Source organism: Thunnus maccoyii, chromosome 15 (genome assembly GCF_910596095.1).
Source record: "Thunnus maccoyii chromosome 15, fThuMac1.1, whole genome shotgun sequence".
In the NCBI taxonomy this organism is placed as follows: Eukaryota; Metazoa; Chordata; class Actinopteri; order Scombriformes; family Scombridae; genus Thunnus; species Thunnus maccoyii.
This window is the reverse complement of record NC_056547.1, coordinates 2,528,866-2,552,692: the sequence shown is the minus strand read 5'-3', so window position 1 is coordinate 2,552,692 and position 23,827 is coordinate 2,528,866. Positions and strand designations below refer to the sequence as shown.

Sequence of the window (23,827 nt, the reverse complement as noted above, 5' to 3'; positions counted from 1 at the left end):
TCTTTAATAAGTTTAATCTACTGACTACAACACATGAACACTAAAACTATTATTATTTATTTATTTCATCTCTTACTGTCTTTGATAAATACTAAAACATACAATTTTTTAGAAATAAATTACAAAATGTTATCATGATAAAATCTACTATCATTTGTGTTGTAAAATTACTAATCATGTCATGTGACATATATTTGTCATTTTGCATGTTTTTATTCCAGCAGCAAGTATTTATAATATAAACCAAAAAACATTTAATTGATTATGGAATTAAGAATTTCATTTAATTTTGTTTTTCAGCTCTTCAGCAGAAGCAGCTGACTGACAGCTGTCCTTCATCACAACAGAAGCCACAGAAATCCTCCTCATCAAAAACATGACTTTGATCTCCGTCCTCATCTGGACTCTTCTCTGCTGCTGCTTCACAGGTAAAGTCCAGAGAATCAAACTCCTCTCCTCTATCAACATCCGTCCCTCTGAAATGAAGCCCACAAAACCATGAGGCTGCTTAATGTTTTTGTCTCTGTATCCTCAGAGTCCAGAGGCCAGGTCACAGTAACTCAGCCTGCAGCAGTGAGATCTGCTCTGGGAGGATCCACAACCATCAGCTGTAGGACCAGTCAGGATGTTCTTGGTTCTAATTACTTAGCCTAGTACCAACAGAGAGATGGAGAAACTCCTAAACTCCTCATTCGCTACACTAATGAGCGAATGTCAGGGATTCCAGATCGTTTTTCAGGCAGTGGATCAAACTCTGACTTCACTCTGACCATCAGTGGAGTTCAGGCTGAAGATGCGGCAGTTTATTACTGTCAGAGTGAACACTATATCAACAGTCAGTATGTGTTCACACAGTGAAAAAGCGTTGTACAAAAACCTCCCTCAGTCAGACTGAACAGAAACTGAACTGACTGCTGCAGCTGGAAGCTACTGCAGAGACTGATACAGTTCACTGAACACACACACACACACCAGTAGGTCTTTAAGTATATGCAGATCGTTCACTATCTTTCATTATAAATGTAAATATATATCAATACAAATATAATTACAAATGTTTATTAGACATGGAGGACTTGTTTCTCTTCTCCTCTTTAGATTTTTTTGGACTCCTGGTTTCTTCCGTTAGGAAATGCATCAGCATCTCCAACATGTTCTCACTCCAACTCGTCACATACGGAAGCTTGGGTTAGGGTTAGTTGGGAGTGAGAACGGGCTGGCATCTCAGGCATCATTTCATTCACACCATTAAAAAGATCAGCTTGTATGCTGATGACATCCGACCAAACATCACAAAATCCTAATTTTTCCTTCTTTCAGTTACTAATCAGATCAGAAGTTATAAAAAGTGTTCTAACTATTCTCACTCCTATTTTTAAATTTGCATTAGATCTTTTTTTTTCTTGTTTTATTTTACACAAACATAAAACACATATTCAGTACTCACACACATAAACAAAAACAACAGACATACCACATATATACATATATATACACATATACAAACATACATATATGTACATACATGTCAAGCACTATATGTGATTGTGGTTCAAAAACATTCACTTATACAGCAAGTTAAGTTAAACACATCATTTTATAGAAGGAACTAAATAAAAAAGAGATAATGTTAATTTATGATAACATAGAATAATCATAGTTCTGTATCCCAAGTTTTTGATATTGTCAAGATCTATTTATGTCTGAGCTTTTTGCTCTGCCTTTAATAATAATATATGATTATTTAATAATGATCTTTTCCTGCAAATATTAAGGTTTTAAATGTAATATGAAGGAACTCAAAACCAGCTTTTTTGGAGAATCAAATATATAAAGCTTGCCAAGCAGCACAATAATATTCAATAACATGTTTTTATCATCTTGATAACCCCAAATAATATTGAGAGGGGATAAAGGTAAAAGGATTGCTTGTTCAGATAACCAATTTGCCATCTGCTGCCCAAAGGATGAAACCACTGGACAATACCAAAATAAACACATAATATCCTCCTCCTCATCACCACAAAATCTACAGATATTATCCTCAGTCATTCTCCATATCTTAAGCATTTTTCTTGTTGGTGACATCTTATAAAACATTTTTAACTGAAAGGCCCATAAATAAGTAGAGCAAGATGACGAGTAAATACATCTAAAAATGTTTAACCAAGGAAGAGGAGTATCAAACACATCATTCCAATATGTTTGAAAATAATATGGATGAGAAGTTATATTCTCAAAGGACATAAAGAAATGATACATATCTTAAATAAATGTGTATTCAATAGAATACACATTTATGAAATCAAAAACATTTAATAAAGAAACACCTCCATATATCTGTAAAACTCTTGATTTGAGGCCTTTCACATCACTAGTTGCACATTCTGCACTTGAGAAAAAAAAAATATCAACCATGTTTAAAAAAAACTGAAAACAATTCTGTGAAATTAGCCTCAAAATTCTTCCTTTACACATTTCACATCAGTCTTTCTAACTGCTTAATGAAATTCTCTCCCTCAGATTGTCACTCCTTTATGTTATGGATGATGTAAATGTTGAGTTCTCCCAGCAGTGAGGAGGAAACAGCATGATATGTTGAGGACAGCTACAGTTGACTGACTCTGTGTGTTTGCATATCTGTCCTGCCTCTCTGCTCCCAGCCGTTAAGAGGCCAGTGTTGATCAGTGGCTGTCCAGACCTTTCACAGCCACTGACACGCTGGCAGCATGATGATGATGTCACTGACTCTACTGCTGGCCACCCTGGGGCTCCTTGTTCAGGGTGAGACTCTCTTGTGAAAACTTTGCTTCAGGATGCAACCAGGTTCACCACAATGATGTTCTGCTGTGATGGAGAAACACTGAAACAAGCAGCATTTACCTTCTTCCATCTATTCTCCATTTTAAAGAAATGATACTCTTCTGTTTTCATGTTGATCATCTTTCTCCAAGCTGGATTTGTCTCAATAACCCTTCTCCTCTTTTTCATGTTTTCCAGATTCATCAGGACAAATCACCCTGACTCAGTCTCCTGGATCTCAGTCTGTTGTTCCAGGACAGACTGTCTCCATCAGATGTAAAACCAGTTCAAGTGTTAGTAGCTGGCTCCACTGGTACCTTCAGAAACCTGGAGAAGCTCCTAAACTCCTGATTTATCAAATTTCAAACCGTCAGCCTGGAGTTTCAGATCGTTTTAGTGGAAGTGGATCTGGAACTGACTTCACTCTGACCATCAGTGGAGTTCAGGCTGAAGATTCAGGAGTTTATTACTGTCAGCATAGTAACGGCGTCCCGTTCACACAGCGATACAACGTCGTACAAAAACCTCCCTCAGCTGAAGAGGAACTGATCTGACTCAACAGCTGCACTCAAACAAAAACAACAGAGGTTTTAAAAATTTAATTTGAACATTTTAACACGAAACATTTTGTATTTAACAAAAAAAGATTTATTTTAAATGCTTTCATTAATACAGAATATGAAACATTTGGCTGAACATCAAATCTAACCTCTGTTGAAGTATGATTTCAATTCTTTAATAAGTTTAATCTACTGACTACAACACATGAACACTAAAACTATTATTATTTATTTATTTGATCTCTTACCATTTTTCATTAATACTCAAACATACAAGTTTTTAGAAATAAATTACAAAATGTTATCATGATAAAATCTACTATCATTTATGTTGTAAAATTACTAATCATGTCATGTGACATATATATGTCATTTTGCATGTTTTTATTCCAGCAGCAAGTATTTATAATATAAACCAAAAAACATTTAATTGATTATGTAATTAATTAATATTTGAATTCTTTCCCTTTTTCATCTCTTTCATTTGTCTTTGTGTTTCAGCTCTTCAGTAGAAGCAGTTTGTAAAAATGTCCAGGGTTAAAATGTCAGATCACACTCATTTTATATCTCTTTATGCTGATGATATTTTGCTTTTTATTTCAGATTTAGAACATATTTCTGAGGGTTTTGTGATTTTGTTTAAAAGATTATGTATATGCTTTTAATACATCTGAAAAAATAAAAATATTAGACTCTTTGCACTGACACACTTCAGTAACATAAGATGATTGGAGGATTTTTCATTAAAATTACTCAATTACTAATTATTACAGACAAATCTGAAGTGACTCCAGCAAAGCATTTTCTACAATTATTATGACTTTACTGTAAACTATGAAAAGAAATTATGGACTTACTACCACCATGACTGTGTAGGATTAATCACATAACATCTAAGAGTGTTGTTTGAGTGTAAATACTTTCCTAATATACAGTATATGAATCAATACATTATGTGATCTTACATTTTCCTTCTGAAGTCTTCATAGAGCAGTTGAAACATTTATAACTCAGTTTTATCAGGATTTAATATTATTACTGTTACCATTAAGTGAAAATAATTATGACACTTTTATAATAATAAAGATGAAAACAAGTGATTTGATGAACAGATCTTTATTGTCTGGAAATACTGAAATTATATTGAAACATTACAACAAGCAAGTAAATATTGTTCCTGAAACATGTGAAATAAAAGAGAGAGATAGTTGCAGAGATCAGAGTGAGAGCAGTAGCAGAGTAAAAGCAGTAGCAGTGAGTCAGGTCAGGACTGGGAACACTGGTCTCTCCTCAGTGTCTCTGAGACTGGAGTCTGGGAGCCCTGGGTGGCTTCACAGGTCACAGAGACCACCTTCCTCCACTGGTCTGCAGGGAGCCTCAGGGTGCTGCTCCAGCTGTAGCAGCCATCATTCTGCAGCACCCCGGGGCTCCTGCTCTGCTCCAAGCTGCTGCTGCTGCCGTCCACCTTCCAGGCCAGACTCCAGTCTGAGGGGTAGCCCTTGTTGGCCAGACACACGAGCGTGGCCTTCCCCTGCTGCAGCTCCTCGCTGGAGGGGGGCAGCACCGTCAGGGTGGGGGTGACTCGACCCACTGGAGGAGGAGACAGAGAGACAACATGAAGAAAGGTCATACAAAGAGAAAATAAACTCCACCCTGTTGGTTGCAGCAGAGGAGGCTGCTGGTTCTGTTGGTCTTCCTCAGACTCGATAAAACTGGTCTTCAGTGTTTCATTTCCCTCTCTGAGCTCAGTAACCATGGCAACAGACAGGCATCACTGATGAACCATGGCAACAGACAGGTTTCAGTACTAAAGATAAAAGGTTCCAAGCAAACAACTCTTCAACTACTTTAATTTACTCAAAAACTTAAACATCAGTGCTAAAGAAGTAAATATTATGCATTACAGAAAGGCAGAAATACTTTTATTTGAGCATCCATATTTTTAAGTCGAAGCCAAAACGTTAAAGAGACAGTTTGTATTTAATCTCCTCATTTACACAGGCATCACTACTGAACTATGAAAACAGACAGACTTCACTAATGACAAATATTTTAAACACTAAAATACTTTTTCCAACTTACAAAATTAATCCTATTAATACAACATGAGGTTAAATCAGCTACAGTGATATTATGGTATTCACTGGTTATAATGAGGATGTGACATGTCATGAAATTCATTATTCTGAGAGGAAGATTGAGTTAAACACATGAAATGTTTCCAGATAAAACACTCACTAAATAAATGTCTGGTAGATTTCTTCAGATGAAATTATATAATCACTACGTTAAATTAATCAAGGATATTTTCTGTCATTCAGACTCTGAAAACGGAATTATATTGTCTTCAAATAAGCAGCTGTACATTTTAATAATTAATCAATACTTTGGTAAATTGATTGATCCATTGATTAAGCAGCATCATCAGAGTAATCCAAGTCCCTGTTGGAGTCAGTCAGAGCATTTCCATAGAGCCACTTTGCATCAGCAGCACCATGCTCCAGTGCTCTGGGAGAGTTTATAGTCCTGAGAGTTGAACACTGGATGACTGACAGCTGTCCTTCATCACAACAGAAGCCACAGAAATCCTCCTCATCAAAAACATGACTTTGATCTCCGTCCTCATCTGGACTCTCCTCTGCTGCTGCTTCACAGGTAAAGTCCAGAGAATCAAACTCCTCTCCTCTATGAACATCCGTCCCTCTGAAATGAAGCCGACAAAACCATCAAAACCATCAAAACCATGACGCTGCTTTATGTTTTTGTCTCTGTATCCTCAGAGTCCAGAGGCCAGGTCACAGTGACTCAGCCTGCAGCAGTGACATCTGATCTGGGAGGATCCACAACCATCAACTGTAAGACCAGTCAGAATGTTTATGGATATTGTGGCAGTTCTGCATCCGACCCCTGTTTAGCCTGGTACCAACAGAAAGATGGAGAAGCTCCTAAACTTCTCATTTACGGTGCTACCTATCGAGAATCAGGGATTCCAGATCGTTTTTCAGGCAGTGGATCAAATTCTGACTTCACTCTGACCATCAGTGGAGTTCAGGCTGAAGATGCAGCAGTTTATTACTGTCAGAGTTATCACTATATCAACAGTCAGAATGTGTTCACACAGTGAAAAAGCGTCGTACAAAAACCTCCCTCAGTCAGACTGAACAGAAACTGAACTGACTGCTGCAGCTGGAAGCTACTGCAGAGACTGATACAGTTCACTGAACACACACACATACACACACACACACACACACACACACACACACACACACACACACACACACACACACACACACACACAGATGATTTATGATGTTCATAGTGTCTCTATCAGTTTTCCTCCTGAAGGTCAAACAGTCCACCTCCCACCTCAACAACCTCTTACTGACTCAAACAAATATTTAGTCATTCAAGATTCATCTTGACTCAAAAATGTAAAATCTATCAAACAGAGACATTCTGTTCTTTCATGCTGCCCCATCATCACCTCAGCTGTTAAATCCTCTTCATCACATTATGTTATGACACATCTCACACTCATCATCGTTCTCTGTATAAAAAAGTTGGATGAACTTCATAACTGACAAGATAGAATAATCATCTCATGATGTTCACTCATAAAAGTCAACTGTAAAAGCTTCCAAACTACCTCACGTCTTCTCTCATTTCAATCTAGTAAACTAAAGTACATAGTAAACTTGGCAGAATTTGCTCCAGATACTCTTCATCTGTTAAAATTAAATGAAGTGCAAACTGCCCCGAGCTAGATTCTTTCATTCCCCTTGAAGATTTTTAAACTTCAATTATTTACAGTATGTGCAACGTAAAAATCTGATGTATCAGCTACAAATTAATTACAGTGTATTCAACCCAGTACAAAAATCACTAAAAGAAAATAATGTGATTATAGTTCATTCACTTAAGTACAATGTAGACATTTGAACAGTGAATTTTCCTAGCAGTGCATGTGAAGTCAGATCATATAATGACTACCTGCTAGGGTTGGGCCCAAATACAAATACGTTATTCAGCAAAGCACAGATATTGCTTGTTTTTTTGTTTGTTTTTTACGAATATTTGTTTCATACAAATATTTTAAACAGTATTTGTTTTTGAGAAGAAAAAAAAAAACATGACAAATACCAGCGTGCAGGTCGGTTACATCACTATCTCAGTGTCTCTCCTCTGCTCCGCTGTTACGTCTATCAGCAGGTCTCAACGAGGGGAGTCACATCCACCTGCTACATGACATGATACATTGATGTTATCATAGATGCTGAGCTTAACTTTCACTTTCATATCAATAATGTCACAACATCAGATTTCTATCACCTCAAAAAATATCTCAAAAATCAGAGGCTTTCTGTCAAATTCAGACATTGAAAAACTAGTACATGCATTTGTCACAAGCAGATTTGACTATTGCAATACTATTTTTTCTAGACTCTCGAAAAACTGTTAAGCGCCTGCAGCTTATACAGAATGATGCTGCACGTATTTTAGACGAGACTAAGAAAAGTGCACATATCACACCTGTTCTTAATTCCTTGCACTGGCTTCCAGTAAATGCTAGAATTGATTTTAAAGTCCTCCTACTCGTCTGCAAGGCACTGAATGGCACTGCTCCAAATTATATTAAGGAATTGCTTGTGCCATATGAACCAACAAGAAGCCTCACATCATCAGCCAGTGGTCTCCTTGTTGTCCTCCATGTGAGTTCTCTAAAGCAGGAGAAGCTGCATTCAGCTATTATGCTCCATACAGATGGACTGACTTTCCAAGTGATATTAGAGATGCCCCAACACTTAGTTCCTTTAAAAGTAGACTTAAAACATTTCTGTTTACTGTTGTGTTTAACCAGGTTGAGCAACTATCTGCTCCTGTTTTAAATGAATTATTATGTACTTTAATTACCTATGCATCCATGTATACAATCATATGTTTGCTTGCTTTTATGTATGATGATATGTATGCTTGTATTTTATGTATTTATAATTGTATTGCTCTTGCCCTTGTGAAGCTCATTGTGTTGCTTTCTGTATGAAATTTGCTCTATAAGAAAATGTGACATGACTTGGAAGAGCAGATATTCAGTGAGAACACTGAACATGTGGAAGCAGCTGCAGACTGATCAAAGCTCTCGTGGTGTCTACAGTTTGTGAATCGCAGCTACATGAAGATTATTGTTTGAAAAGTTGCACATAAGTTACATTATGATCCTCTGAGCTCTAACAGATGGATGACAAACATTTGGTAGTGCAAATACAGACACTCAGACACAGAGGTATAAATCAGCATCAATACAGCATTACACCAGTCAATCCCACAATCTGCCCACAAGCTTCCTGACTCTGCTCCTCCATCCCCATGCTGAAATACAGAACAATATAGTACAGAGCAGGACAGAGAGGACACATGTGAGGGACACCATGTAGAACAGACTTGCTGTTTCTGTTAAAATGTTCTCCTTTCATTCTTTACTTTGACAGGCTTTAAAAACTACCATAATTTAAGAGTAAAATGGTGAGAAAAAATGATAAAATCCCTGTGAATATACCCAGAGACAAACTCAGTATCTGTAGATTCATTGAACACAGTAACATGTGACAGCAGTTTATTATTGTAATAATATGTTTGTACACAGATGATTTGATGAAAGTTTCTTTATTGTTCATACATACAAAAATGATCAGCATTACTGCAAGCATTAAAAAAGTATCACTTGAGAATGTGATGATTATGTTAATCAGTCAGAGCATTTCCATAGAGAGCCACTTTGCATCAGCAGCACCATGCTCCAGTGCTCTGGGAGAGTTTATAGTCCTGAGAGTTGAACACTGGATGACTGACAGCTGTCCTTCATCACAACAGAAGCCACAGAAATCCTCCTCATCAAAAACATGACTTTGATCTCCGTCCTCATCTGGACTCTCCTCTGCTGCTGCTTCACAGGTAAAGTCCAGAGAATCAAACTCCTCTCCTCTATCAACATCCGTCCCTCTGAAATGAAGCCAACAAAACCATCAAAACCATCAAAACCATGACGCTGCTTTATGTTTTTGTATCTATATCCTCAGAGTCCAGAGGCCAGGTCACAGTGATTCAGCCTGCAGCAGTGACATCTGCTCTGGGAGGCTCCACAACCATCAGCTGTAGGACCAGTCAGAATGTTTATAATGGGAACTTCTTAGCCTGGTACCAACAGAAAGATGGAGAAGCTCCTAAACTTCTCATTTACTATGCTACCACTCGAGCATCAGGGATTCCAGATCGTTTTTCAGGCAGTGGATCAAAAACTGACTTCACTCTGACCATCAGTGGAGTTCAGGCTGAAGATTCAGGATTTTATTACTGTCAGAGTTATCATGAAATCAACAGTCAGCGTGTGTTCACACAGTGAAAAAGCGTCGTACAAAAACCTCCCTCAGTCAGACTGAACAGAAACTGAACTGACTGCTGCAGCTGGAAGCTACTGCAGAGACTGATACAGTTCACTGAACACACACACACACACACACACACACACACACACACACACACACACGCACACACACACCACTAGGTCTTTAACAAGTATATGCATATCGTTCACTATCTTCCATCATAAATGTAAATATATATCAACACAAATATAATTACAAATGTTTATTAGACATGGAGGACTTGTTTCTCTTCTCCTCTTTAGATTTTTTTGGACTCCTGGTTTCTTCCGTTAGGAAATGCATCAGCATCTCCAACACGTTCTCACTCTCAACGCGTCACATATGGAAGCTTGGTCAGGACCCCGTAGCCTCACTTTTTAAAGCACTGGGTACCCCTTTAGCATCATTTTTCAAGGTGCAGTATCACAGTAGTCACTGTTAAAAAATAATCATATTTTATGGTGTGACAACACGGTGGTTAAGGTCTGGTGAGGTTTAAGCACAAACACCACTTGGTTAGGGTTAGGGAAAGGTCATGATTCGAGTTAAAATAAAAAATAAAATAAAACCGGCAAGGAACCGTGCTCTGTGCTGTTTTCCAACTTTCTGCCAATGTTACAACCCCTCCACCTCCTAATAAGAAAGTCAGCTCATATAGATGTCATGTGAAGTACGTCACTTCAGAAATGTTGATATGAAACGTATTGTTGAAATGTTAATATGCTCCGTATTACAGGTGTTGAAATGTAGATATTCAACGTATCTGTGGTTTGCACAAACATACAATGCCAACGTTTTATTCTGGTGACCAGGCTGAAATTTGTCACCTTATATAGACGTCATCGGTCTCATGGCGTCTATTTCAGACGTTGTGGGAGTTCAACAGAAGTCTGTCGGACTACCCTGCACGTTGAGAAATGATGCTAAAGGGGTACCCAGTGCGTTAAAATGTGACAGTACAGGGTCCTGACCAAGTTTCAATATGTGACGAGTTGTGAGTGAGAATGGGCTGGCATCTCAGGCATCATTTCATTCACACCATTAAAAAGATCAGCTTGTATGCTGATGACATCCAACCAAACATCACAAAATCCTAATTTTTCCTTCTTTCAGTTACTAATCAGATCAGAAGTTATAAGAAGTGTTCTAACTATTCTCACTCCTATTTTTAAATTTGCATTAGATCTTTTTTTTTCTTGTTTTATTTTACACAAACATAAAACACATATTCAATACTCACACACACACAAACAAAAACAACAGACATACCACATATATACATATATATACACATATACAAACATACATATATGTTCATACATATCAAGCACTATATATGGTTGTGGTTCAATAACATTCACTTATACAACAATTTAAGTGAAACACATCATTTTATAGAAGGAACTAAATAAAAAAGAGATAATGTTAATTTATGATAACATAGAATAATCATAGTTCTGTATCCCAAGTTTTTGATCTTGTCAAGATCTCCCACTTAGTTATGTCTGAGCTTTTTGCTCTGCCTTTAATAATAATATATTATTTAATAATGATCTTTTCCTGCAAATATTAACATTTTAAATGTAATATGAAGGAACTCAAAACCAGCTTTTTTAGAGAATCAAATATATAAATCTTGCCAAGCAACACAATAATATTCAATAACATGTTTTTATCATCTTGATAACCCCAAATAATATTGAGAGGGGATAAAGGTAAAAGGATTACTTGTTCAGATAACCAATTTGCCACCTGCTGCCAAAAGGATGAAACCACTGGACAATACCAAAATAAACACATAATATCCTCCTCCTCATCACCACAAAATCTACAGATATTATCCTCAGTCATTCTCCATATCTTAAGCATTTTGCTTGTTGGTAACATCTTATACATTTTTTTAACAGAAAGGCCCATAAATAAGTAGAGCAAAATGAGGATTAAATACATCTAAAAATGTTTAACCAAAGAAGAGGAGTATCAAACACATCACTCCAATATGTTTGAAAATAATATGGATGAGAAGTTATATTCTCAAAGGACATAAAGAAATGATACATATCTTAAATAAATGTGTATTCAATAGAATTTACAAACAATTATTAAATCAAACACATTTAATGAAGAAACACCTCCATATATCTGTAAAACTCTGGATTTGAGGCCTTTCACATCACTAGTTGCACATTCTGCACTTGAGAAAAACAAAATATCAGCCATGTTAAAAAAACTGAAAACAGTTCCGTGAAATAAGCCTCAAAATTCTTCCTTTACACATTTCACATCAGTCTTTCTAACTGCTTAATGAAGTTCTCTCCCTCAGATTGTCACTCCTTTATGTTATGGATGATGTAAATGTTGAGTTCTCCCAGCAGTGAGGAGGAAACAGCATGATATGTTGAGGACAGCTACAGTTCACTGACTCTGTGTGTTTGCATATCTGTCCTGCCTCTCTGCTCCCAGCCGTTAAGAGGCCAGTGTTGATCAGTGGCTGTCCAGACCTTTCACAGCCACTGACACACCGCCGGCAGCACAATGATGATGTCACTGACTCTACTGCTGGCCACCCTGGGGCTCCTTGTTCAGGGTGAGACTCTCTTGTGAAAACTTTGCTTCAGGATGCAACCAGGTTCACGACAATTATGTTCTGCTGTGATGGAGAAACACTGAAACAAGCAGCATTTACCTTCTTCCATCTATTCTCCATGTTAAAGAAATGATACTCTTCTATTTTCATGTTGATCATCTTTCTCCAAGCTGGATTTGTCTCAATAACCCTTCTCCTCTTTTTCATGTTTTCCAGGTTCATCAGGACAAAAAATCCTGACTCAGTCTCCTGGATCTCAGACTGTTGTTCCAGGACAGACTGTCTCCATCAGATGTAAAAGCAGTTCAAGTGTTAGTAACTGGCTCCACTGGTACCTTCAGAAATCTGGAGAAGCTCCTAAACTCCTGATTTATTCAGCTACAAACCGTCAGCCTGGAGTTTCAGATCGTTTTAGTGGAAGTGGATCTGGGACTGACTTCACTCTGACCATCAGTGGAGTTCAGGCTGAAGATTCAGGAGTTTATTACTGTCAGCAGGGTAGCAGCTGGCCACTCACACAGTGATACAACGTCGTACAAAAACCTCCCTCAGCTGAAGAGGAACTGATCTGACTCAACAGCTGCACTCAAACTAAAACAACAGAGGTTTTAATAATGTAATTTTCAACATTTTAACACTAAATACTCTGTATTTTACAGAAAAAGATTTATTTTAAATACTTTCATAAATACAGAATATGAAACATTTGGCTGAACATCAAATCTAACCTCTGTTGAAGTATGATTTCAATTCTTTAATAAGTTTAATCTACTGACTACAACACATGAACACTAAAACTATTATTTATTTATTTATTTATTTAATTAATCTCTTACCATTTTTCATAAATACTCAAACATCCACATTTTTTTAGAAATAAATTACAAAATGTTATCATGATAATATTTATTATCATTTGTGTTGTAAAATTACTAATCATGTCATGTGACATATATTTGTCATTTTGCATGTTTTTATTCCAGCAGCAAGTATTTATAATATAAACCAAAAAAACATTTAATTGATTATGTAATTAATTAAAACTTGAATTCTTTCCCTTTTTCATCTCTTTCATTTGTCTTTGTGTTTCAGCTCTTCAGCAGAAGCAGTTTGTAAAAATGTCCAGGGTTAAAATGTCAGATCACACTCATTTTATATCTCTTTATGCTGATGATATTTTGATTTTTATTTCAGAATTAGAACATATTTCTGAGGGTTTTGTAATTTTGTTTAAAAGATTATGTATATGCTTTTAATATATCTGAAAAATAAAAATATTAGACTCTTTGCACTGACACACTTCAGTAACATAAGATGATTGGAGGATTTTTCATTAAAAATACTCAATTACTAATTATTACAGACAAATCTGAAGTGACTCCAGCAAAGCATTTTCTACAATTATTATGACTTTACTGTAAACATACTTCACATGACATCTATATGAGCTGACTTTCTTATTAGGAGGTGGAGGGGTTGTAACGTTGTTGGCAGAAAGTTGGAAAACAGCACAGAGCACGGTTCCTTGCCGGTTTTATTTTATTTTTATTTTAACTCAAATCATGATCTTTCCCTAACCCTAACCCAGTGGTTTTTGTGCCTAAACCTCACCAGACCTTAACCACCGTGTTGTCACATCATAAAATATAATTATTTTTTAACAGTGACTGCTGTGATACTGCACATTGAAAAACGACACTAAAGGGGTACCCAGTGTGTTAAAAAGTGACGCTACGGGGTCCTGACCAAGCTTCCATATGTGACGAGTTGAGAGTGAGAACGTGTTGGAGATGCTGATGCATTTCCTAACGGAAGAAACCAGGAGAAGAGAAACAAGTCCTCCATGTCTAATAAACATTTGTAAATATATTTGTATTGATATATATTTACATTTATGATGGAAGATAGTGAACGATTTGTATATACTTATTAAAGACCTACTGGTGTGTGTGTGTGTGTGTGTGTGTGTGTGTGTTCAGTGAACACACACACACACACACACTAATCAGATCAGAAGTTATAAGAAGTGTTCTAACTATTCTCACTACTATTTTTAAATTTGCTTTAGATCTTTTTTTTCTTGTTTTATTTTACACAAACATAAAACACATATTCAATACTCACACACATAAACAAAAACAACAGACATACCACATATATACATATATATACACATATACAAACATACATATATGTACATTCATGTCAAGCACTATATGTAATTCTGGTTCAAAAACATTCACTTATACAGCAAATTAAATTAAATACATAATTTTATAGAAGGAACTAAATAAAAAAGAGATAATGTTCATTTATGATAACATAGAATAATTATATTTCTGTATCCCAAGTTTTTGATATTGTCAAGATCTCCCATTTATTTATGTCTGAGCTTTTTGCTCTGCCTTTAATAATAATATATTATTATTTAATAATGATCTTTTCCTGCAAATATTAACATTTTAAATGTAATATGAAGAACTCAAAACCAGCGTTGTTGGACAATCAAATATATAAAGCTTGCCAAGCAACACAATGATATTCAATAACATGTTTTTATCATCTTGATAACCCCAAATAATATTGAGAGGGGATAAAGGTAAAAGGATTGTTTGTTCAGATAACCAATTTGCCATCTGCTGCCCAAAGGATGAAACCAATCAATCAATCAATCAATCAATCAATCTTTATTTATATAGCGCCATATCACAACAGAAGTCATCTCAAGGCACTTTTCACATAGAGCAGGTCAAGACCGTACTCTTTAATTTACAGAGACCCAACAGTTCCCCCATGAGCAAGCACTTGGCGACAGCGGTAAGGAAAAACTCCCCTTTAACGGGTAGAAACCTCAAGCAGACCCCGGCTCTTGGTGGGCGGCCATCTGCTTTGACCGGTTGGGTTGAGAGAGAGAAAGAGAGAGGGAAAGGGGGAGGGGGGACAGAAGAAAAACAATGACAACAACAAACAACAACAAGCACAAGCAGCAACAGCCAGGGAAGGATGTCATCAGGACTGTGAAGGACCGCGAAGGTTCGGCCCGGGAGTCAGGTTTTTCTGTGAGATGAGAAAGCACAAAAAACTCCGGGGAAGAAGCAAAGTTAGTGACATGCATTGATGTTACATGAATGCATACAGATGGAGAGGAGGAGGAGGAGAGAGGAGCTCAGTGCATCATGGGAAGTCCCCCAGTAGTCTAGGCCTATAGCAGCATAACTAAGGGCTGATCCAAGGCGAGCCTGGTCGGCCCTAACTATAAGCTTTATCAAAAAGGAAAGTTTTAAGCCTACTCTTAAACATAGAGAGGGTGTCTGCACCCCGGACTGAATCCGGTAGATGGACAATACCAAAATAAACACATAATATCCTCCTCCTCATCACCACAAAATCTACAGATATTAACCTCAGTCATTCTCCATATCTTAAACATTTTGCTTGTTGGTAACATCTTATAAAACATTTTTAACTGAAAGGCCCACAAATAAGTAGAGCAAGATGACGAGTAAATGAATCTAAAAATGTTTAACCAAGGAAGAGGAGTATCAAACACATCATTCCAATATGTTTGAAAATAATATGGATGAGAAGTTATATTCTCAAAGGACATAAAGAAATGATACATATCTTAAATAAATGTGTATTCAATAGAATACACATTTAAGAAATCAAACACATTTAATGAAGAAACACCTCCATATATCTGTAAAATTCTGGATTTGAGGCCTTTCACATCACTAGTTGCACATTCTGCACTTGAGAAAAACAAAATATCAACCATGTTTAAAAAAAACTGAAAACAATTCTGTGAAATTAGCCTCAAAATTCTTCCGTTACACATTTCACATCAGTCTTTCTAACTGCTTAATGAAGTTCTCTCCCTCAGATTGTCACTCCTTTATGTCCTGGATGATGTAAATGTTGAGTTCTCCCAGCAGTGAGGAGGAAACAGCATGATATGTTGAGGACAGCTACAGTTGACTGACTCTGTGTGTTTGCATATCTGTCCTGCCTCTCTGCTCCCAGCCGTTAAGAGGCCAGTGTTGATCAGTGGCTGTCCAGACCTTTCAGAGCCACTGACACACCGCCGGCAGCACAATGATGATGTCACTGACTCTACTGCTGGCCACCCTGGGGCTCCTTGTTCAGGGTGAGACTCTCTTGTGAAAACTTTGCTTCAGGATGCAACCAGGTTCACCACAATGATGTTCTGCTGTGATGGAGAAACACTGAAACAAGCAGCATTTACCTTCTTCCGTCTATTCTCCATGTTAAAGAAATGATACTCTTCTGTTTTCGTGTTGATCATCTTTCTCCAAGCTGGATTTGTCTCAATAACCCTTCTCTTCTTTGTCATGTTTTCCAGGTTCATCAGGAGAAATCATCCTGACTCAGTCTCCTGGATCTCAGTCTGTTGTTCCAGGACAGACTGTCTCCATCAGATGTAAAACCAGTTCAAGTGTTAGTAGCTGGCTCAGCTGGTACCTTCAGAAATCTGGAGAAGCTCCTAAACTCCTGATTTATTATGCTACAAACCTTCAGCCTGGAGTTTCAGATCGTTTTAGTGGAAGTGGATCTGGGACTGACTTCACTCTGACCATCAGTGGAGTTCAGGCTGAAGATTCAGGAGTTTATTACTGTCAGCAGGGTAACAGCTACCCGTTCACACAGTGATACAACGTCGTACAAAAACCTCCCTCAGCTGAAGAGGAACTGATCTGACTCAACAGCTGCACTCAAACAAAAACAACATAGGTTTTAATAATTTAATTTGAACATTTTAACACTAAACATTTTGTATTTAACAAAAAAAAGATTTATTTTAAATACTTTCATTAATACAGAATATAAAACATTTGGCTGAACATCAAATCTAACCTCTGTTGAAGTATGATTTCAATTCTTTAATAAGTTTAATCTACTGACTACAACACATGAACACTAAAACTATTATTATTTATTTATTTATCTAATCTCGTACCATTTTTCATAAATACTCAAACATTCAATGTTTTAGAAATAAATTACAAAATGTTATCATTATAAAATCTACTATCATTTGTGTTGTAAATTACTAATCATGTCATGTGACATATATTTGTCATTTTGTGTGTTTTTATTCCAGCAGCAAGTATTTATAATATAAACCAAAAAAAACAAACATTTAATTGATTATGTAATTAATTAATACTTGAATCCTTTCCCTTTTTCATCTTTTTCATTTGTCTTTGTGTTTCAGCTCTTCAGCAGAAGCTTGTAAAAATGTCCAGGGTTAAAATGTCAGATCACACTCATTTTATATCTCTTTATGCTGATGATATTTTGCTTTTTATTTCAGAATTATAACATATTTCTGAGGGTTCTGTGAATTTGTTTAAAAGATTATGTATATGCTTTTAATACATCTGAAAAAATAAAAATATTAGACTCTTTGCACTGACACACTTCAGTAACATAATATGATTCGAGGATCTTTCATTAAAATTAATCAATAACTAATTATTACAGACAAATCTGAAGTGACTCCAGCAAAGCATTTTCTACAATTATTATGACTTTACTGTAAACTATGAAAAGAAATTATGGACTTACTACCACCATGACTGTGTAGCATTAATCACATAATATCTAAGAGTGTTGTTTGAGTGTAAATACTTTCCTAATATACAGTATATGAATCAATACATTATGTGATCTTACGTTTTCCTTCTGAAGTCTTCATAGAGCAGTTGAAACATTTATAACTCAGTTTTCATCAGGATTTAATATCATTACTGTTACCATTAAGAGAAAATAATTAAGACACTTTTATAATAATAAAGATGAAAACAAGTGATTTGATGAACAGATCTTTATTGTCTGGAAATACTGAAATTATATTGAAACATTACAACAAGCAAGTAAATATTGTTACTGAAACATGTGAAATAAAAGAGAGAGATAGTTGCAGAGATCAGAGTGAGAGCAGTAGCAGAGTAAAAGCAGTAGCAGTGAGTCAGGTCAGGACTGGGAACACTGGTCTCTCCTCAGTGTCTCTGAGACTGGAGACTGGGAGCCCTGGGTGGCCTCACAGGTCACAGAGACCACCTTCCTCCACTGGTCTGCAGGGAGCCTCAGGGTGCTGCTCCAGCTGTAGCGGCCATCATTCTGCAGCACCCCGGGGCTCCTGCTCTGCTCCAAGCTGCTGCTGCTGCTGCCGTCCACCTTCCAGGCCAGACTCCAGTCTGAGGGGAAGCCATCGTTGGCCAGACACACGAGCGTGGCCTTCCCCTGCTGCAGCTCCTCGCTGGAGGGGGGCAGCACCGTCAGGGTGGGGGTGACTCGACCCACTGGAGGAGGAGACAGAGAGACAACATGAAGAAAGTTCATGCAAAGAGAAAATAAACTCCACCCTGTTTGTTTGCAGCAGAGGAGGCTGCTGGTTCTGTTGGTCTTCCTCAGACTGGATAAAACTGGTCTTCAGTGTTTCACTTCCCTCTCTGAGCTCAGTAACCATGGCAACAGACAGGCATCACTGATGAACCATGGCAACAGACAGGTTTCAATACTAAAGATAAAAGGTTCCAAGCAAACAACTCTTCAACTACTTTAATTTACTCAAAAACTTAAACATCAATGTTAAAGAAGTAAATATTATGCATTACAGAAAGGCAGAAATACTTTTATTTGAGCATCCATATTTTTAAATTGAAGCGAAAACGTTAAAGAGACAGTTTGTGTTTAATCTCCTCATTTACACAGGCATCACTACTGAACTATGAAAACAGACAGACTTCACTAATGACAAATATTTTACGCACTAAAATAATTTTTCCAACTTACAAAATTAATCCTATTAATACAACATGAGGTTAAATCAGCTACAGTGATATTATGGTATTCACTGGTTATAATGAGGATGTGACATGTCATTAAATTCATTATTCTGAGAGGAAGATTGAGTTAAACACATGAAATGTTCCCAGATAAAACACTCACTAAATAAATGTCTGGTAGATTTCTTCAGATGAAATTATATAATCACTACGTTAAATTAATCAAGAATATTTTCTTTAATTCAGACCCTAAGAACGGAATTATATTGTCTTCAAATAAGCAGCTGTACACTTTAATAATTAATCAGTGCTTTGGCAAATTGATTGATCCATTGATTAAGCAGAATCATCAGAGTAATCTAAGTCCCTGTTGGAGTCAGTCAGAGCATTTCCATAGAGAGCCACTTTGCATCAGCAGCACCATGCTCCAGTGCTCTGGGAGAGTTTATAGTCCTGAGAGTTGAACACTGGATGACTGACAGCTGTCCTTCATCACAACAGAAGCCACAGAAATCCTCCTCATCAAAAACATGACTTTGATCTCCGTCCTCATCTGGACTCTCCTCTGCTGCTGCTTCACAGGTAAAGTCCAGAGAATCAAACTCCTCTCCTCTATGAACATCCGTCCCTATGAAATGAAGCCGACAAAACCATCAAAACCATCAAAACCATGACGCTGCTTTATGTTTTTGTCTCTGTATCCTCAGAGTCCAGAGGTCAGATCACAATGACTCAGCCTGCAGCAGTGAGATCTGCTCTGGGAGGATCCACAACCATCAACTGTAGGACCAGTCAGAATGTTTATAGTTCAGACCGTTTAGCCTGGTACCAACAGACAGATGGAGAAACTCCTAAACTTCTCATTTACTATGCTACCAGACGAGCATCAGGGATTCCAGATCGTTTTTCAGGCAGTGGATCAAACTCTGACTTCACTCTGACCATCAGTGGAGTTCAGGCTGAAGATGCAGCAGTTTATTACTGTCAGAGTTTCCACTATATCAACAGTCAGTATGTGTTCACACAGTGAAAAAGCGTCGTACAAAAACCTCCCTCAGTCAGACTGAACAGAAACTGAACTGACTGCTGCAGCTGGAAGCTACTGCAGAGACTGATACAGTTCACTGAACACACACACACACACACACACACACACACACACACACACACACACACACACACACACACACACACACAGATGATTTATGATGTTCATAGTGTCTCTATCAGTTTTCCTCCTGAAGGTCAAACAGTCCACCTCCCACCTCAACAACCTCTTACTGAGTCAAACAAATATTTAGTCATTCAAGATTCATCTTGACTCAAAAATGTAAAATCTATCAAACAGAGACATTCTGTTCTTTCATGCTGCCCCATCATCACCTCAGCTGTTAAATACTCTTCATCACATTATGTTATGACACATCTCACACTCATCATCTTTCTCTGTATAAAAAAGTTGGATGAACTTCATAACCGACAAGATAGAATAATCATCTCATGATGTTCACTCATAAAAGTCAACTGTAAAAGCTTCCAAACTACCTCACGTCTTCTCTCATTTCAATCTAGTAAACTAAAGTACATAGTAAACTTGGCAGAATTTTCTCCAGATACTCTTCATCTGTTAAAATTAAATGAAGTGCAAACTGCCCCGAGCTAGATTCTTTCATTCCCCTTGAAGATTTTTAAACTTCAATTATTTACAGTATGTGCAACGTAAAAATCTGATGTATCAGCTACAAATTAATTACAGTGTATTCAACCCAATACTAAAATCACTAAAAGAAAATAATGTGATTATAGTTCATTCATTTAAATACAATGTAGACATTTGACCAGTGAATTTTTTTTACGAATATTTGTTCCATACAAATATTTTAAACAGTATTTGTTTTTGAGAAGAAAAAAAAAAAAAACATTTCAAATACCAGCTTCAGATCATTTTAGTGGGAGTGGGATTGATGTTAAATGCAGTTATCTGCTTAAAAATATTTCAATCATGAGAGACTTCAATTTTTTAAGTGACAATGATTTTATTGAACATGCATAATGTGAAAAGTCTTTGGTGATTAGACCCCATTGTGATGTCATTTATAAAGGGGCAGTTAAGGCGTGAGTAGAAGAGGATATCCCCTTGATGGAGTCTAGACTCTGGTGGTGGTGATGAATATGGGAATATTGGGATCTGGATGATGAGAAGAGGAGCTGCTTCTGGTGATCTTGTGTGCTGACGTGATGAAGTGGAGGTGAACAGGGTGGAGGAAGGTCACAACGATTCACACTGAAATGTCAGCTGACAACGACAGAGAGAAGATCAGATTTAAAGTTTGGCAGCTAAGACATGATAGTCTGATAGAAATACTGGCAGAATCTGATTTGTTAACTGAGAGTAACGTCCATGAACAACTGATACGAGAGCAGGAGAAGCAGTGAGAGAGAGAGAGAGAGGAATGAGAATGAATGAATGAGTAGTAGATAGTCGTCCTGCTTGAACTTATGCTAAACTCCATTCTTTAAAGTTAAAATATCTGTACAATGTGCAATTTAATTGTATATTATATATTATTTTTTAATATAATGAGTGACAGCTTTCTTTGCTCCTTTTTATTGCCTGTATTGTGTTTGATGCTGTAAAAATGTTTTTGTGCTTCCTTCATGACTTTGATCTGATTAAATAAGAAAAACTATTTCACATAAAAGATCATTTGCTGTTAGGATTTGATTGTTGAGGATGACAAATGACAACATCGTTTTTTAATCTACATGAGGATGATGTAAATGTTGAGTTCTCCCAGCAGTGAGGAGGAAACAGCATGATATGTTGAGGACAGCTACAGTTGACTGACTCTGTGTGTTTGCATATCTGTCCTGCCTCTCTGCTCCCAGCCGTTAAGAGGCCAGTGTTGATCAGTGGCTGTCCAGACCTTTCAGAGCCACTGACACACCGCCGGCAGCACAATGATGATGTCACTGACTCTACTGCTGGCCACCCTGGGGCTCCTTGTTCAGGGTGAGACTCTCTTGTGAAAACTTTGCTTCAGGATGCAACCAGGTTCACCACAATGATGTTCTGCTGTGATGGAGAAACACTGAAACAAGCAGCATTTACCTTCTTCCATCTATTCTCCATGTTAAAGAAATGATACTCTTCTGTTTTCATGTTGATCATCTTTCTCCAAGCTGGATTTGTCTCAATAACCCTTCTCCTCTTTTTCATGTTTTCCAGGTTCATCAGGACAATACATCCTGACTCAGTCTCCTGGATCTCAGTCTGTTGTTCCAGGACAGACTGTCTCCATCAGATGTAAAACCAGTTCAAGTGTTAGTAGCTACCTCCACTGGTACCTTCAGAAACCTGGAGAAGCTACTAAACTCCTGATTTATGCAGCTACAAACCGTCAGCCTGGAGTTTCAGATCGTTTTAGTGGAAGTGGATCTGGGACTGACTACACTCTGACCATCAGTGGAGTTCAGGCTGAAGATTCAGGAGTTTATTACTGTCAGCAGGGTTACGGCAGACCGTTCACACAGTGATACAACGTCGTACAAAAACCTCCCTCAGCAGAAGAGGAACTGATCTGACTCAACAGCTGCACTCACACAAAAACAACAGAAGTTTTAATAATTTAATTTGAACATTTTAACACCAAATATTCTGTATTTAACAACATTTTTTTATTTTAAGTACTTTCATTAATACAGAATATGAAACATTTGGCTGAACATCAAATCTAACCTCTGTTGAAGGATGATTTCAATTCTCTAATAAGTTTAATCTACTGACTACAACACATGAACACTAAAACTATTATTATTTATTTATTTCATCTCTTACTATTTTTAAGGATACAGAAACATACAAGTTTTCAGAAATAAATTACAAAATGTTATCATGATAAAATTTACTATCATTTATGTTGCAAAATTACTAATCATGTCATGTGACATATATTTGTCATTTTGCATGTTTTTATTCCAGCAGCAAGTATTTATAATATAAACCAAAAAAACATTTAATTGATTATGTAATTAATTAATACTTGAATTCTTTCCCTTTTTCATCTCTTTCATTTGTCTTTGTGTTTCAGCTCTTCAGTAGAAGCAGTTTGTATAAATGTCCAGGGTTAAAATGTCAGATCACACTAATTTTATATCTCTTTATGCTGATGATATTTTGCTTTTTATTTCAGAATTAGAACATATTTCTGAGGGTTTTGTGAATTTGTTTCAAAGATTATGTATATGCTTTTAATACATCTGAAAAAATAAAAATATTAGACTCTTTGCACTGACACACTTCAGTAACATAAGATGATTGGAGGATTTTTCATTAAAATTACTGACTGATCTCTGACTTTGTCACATTAAACTAAAACTACAAGTCCTCAAATTTCAGGCTGAATCTAAAACATTACATGATTTCTACTGTGGACCAAACACTTAGAATATATTGATTCATCATTTAAATTTCAAACATAAAACAACTGTTGGTCAAAAATTAGAAGTAAAGATGTAAAATCAGAAATTTCAATTTCTAGAGAAAACATATGTGCAAAAACCTAAATATCACTCAGGACTTAATAAAATACTTTAAAATTTTAACTTACTTCCAACATCCAGTCTGGTTCCTCCACCGAACGT

At 36.8% G+C, this 23,827-nt stretch overlaps 7 gene segments (V, D, J or C); 5 read left to right on the top strand and 2 right to left on the bottom strand.

The window, feature by feature from the left end:
* The first annotated feature begins 2,732 nt into the window (after nt 1-2,732).
* LOC121913400 lies at nt 2,733-4,351 on the top strand. The segment is given in 3 exon segments: nt 2,733-2,784; nt 3,001-3,317; nt 4,343-4,351. Coding segments are annotated over 3 exon segments (378 nt in total).
* Nucleotides 4,352-4,638: 287 nt separating this feature from the next.
* Nucleotides 4,639-5,118, bottom strand: LOC121913397 (the record flags this gene model as incomplete). The annotated part of the segment is given in 2 exon segments: nt 4,639-4,978; nt 5,027-5,118. Coding segments are annotated over 2 exon segments (432 nt in total), but the record flags the coding sequence as incomplete, so codon positions are not given.
* Nucleotides 5,119-5,965: 847 nt separating this feature from the next.
* LOC121913221 lies at nt 5,966-6,474 on the top strand (the record flags this gene model as incomplete). The annotated part of the segment is given in 2 exon segments: nt 5,966-6,017; nt 6,143-6,474. Coding segments are annotated over 2 exon segments (384 nt in total), but the record flags the coding sequence as incomplete, so codon positions are not given.
* Nucleotides 6,475-9,262: 2,788 nt separating this feature from the next.
* LOC121913225 lies at nt 9,263-9,750 on the top strand (the record flags this gene model as incomplete). The annotated part of the segment is given in 2 exon segments: nt 9,263-9,314; nt 9,440-9,750. Coding segments are annotated over 2 exon segments (363 nt in total), but the record flags the coding sequence as incomplete, so codon positions are not given.
* Nucleotides 9,751-12,283: 2,533 nt separating this feature from the next.
* Nucleotides 12,284-12,963, top strand: LOC121913228. The segment is given in 2 exon segments: nt 12,284-12,371; nt 12,588-12,963. Coding segments are annotated over 2 exon segments (360 nt in total).
* A 3,503-nt stretch (nt 12,964-16,466) lies between these two features.
* On the top strand, nt 16,467-17,042 carry LOC121913240. The segment is given in 2 exon segments: nt 16,467-16,518; nt 16,735-17,042. Coding segments are annotated over 2 exon segments (360 nt in total).
* A 1,338-nt stretch (nt 17,043-18,380) lies between these two features.
* Nucleotides 18,381-23,827, bottom strand: LOC121913256 (the record flags this gene model as incomplete). The annotated part of the segment is given in 2 exon segments: nt 18,381-18,697; nt 23,794-23,827. Coding segments are annotated over 2 exon segments (351 nt in total), but the record flags the coding sequence as incomplete, so codon positions are not given.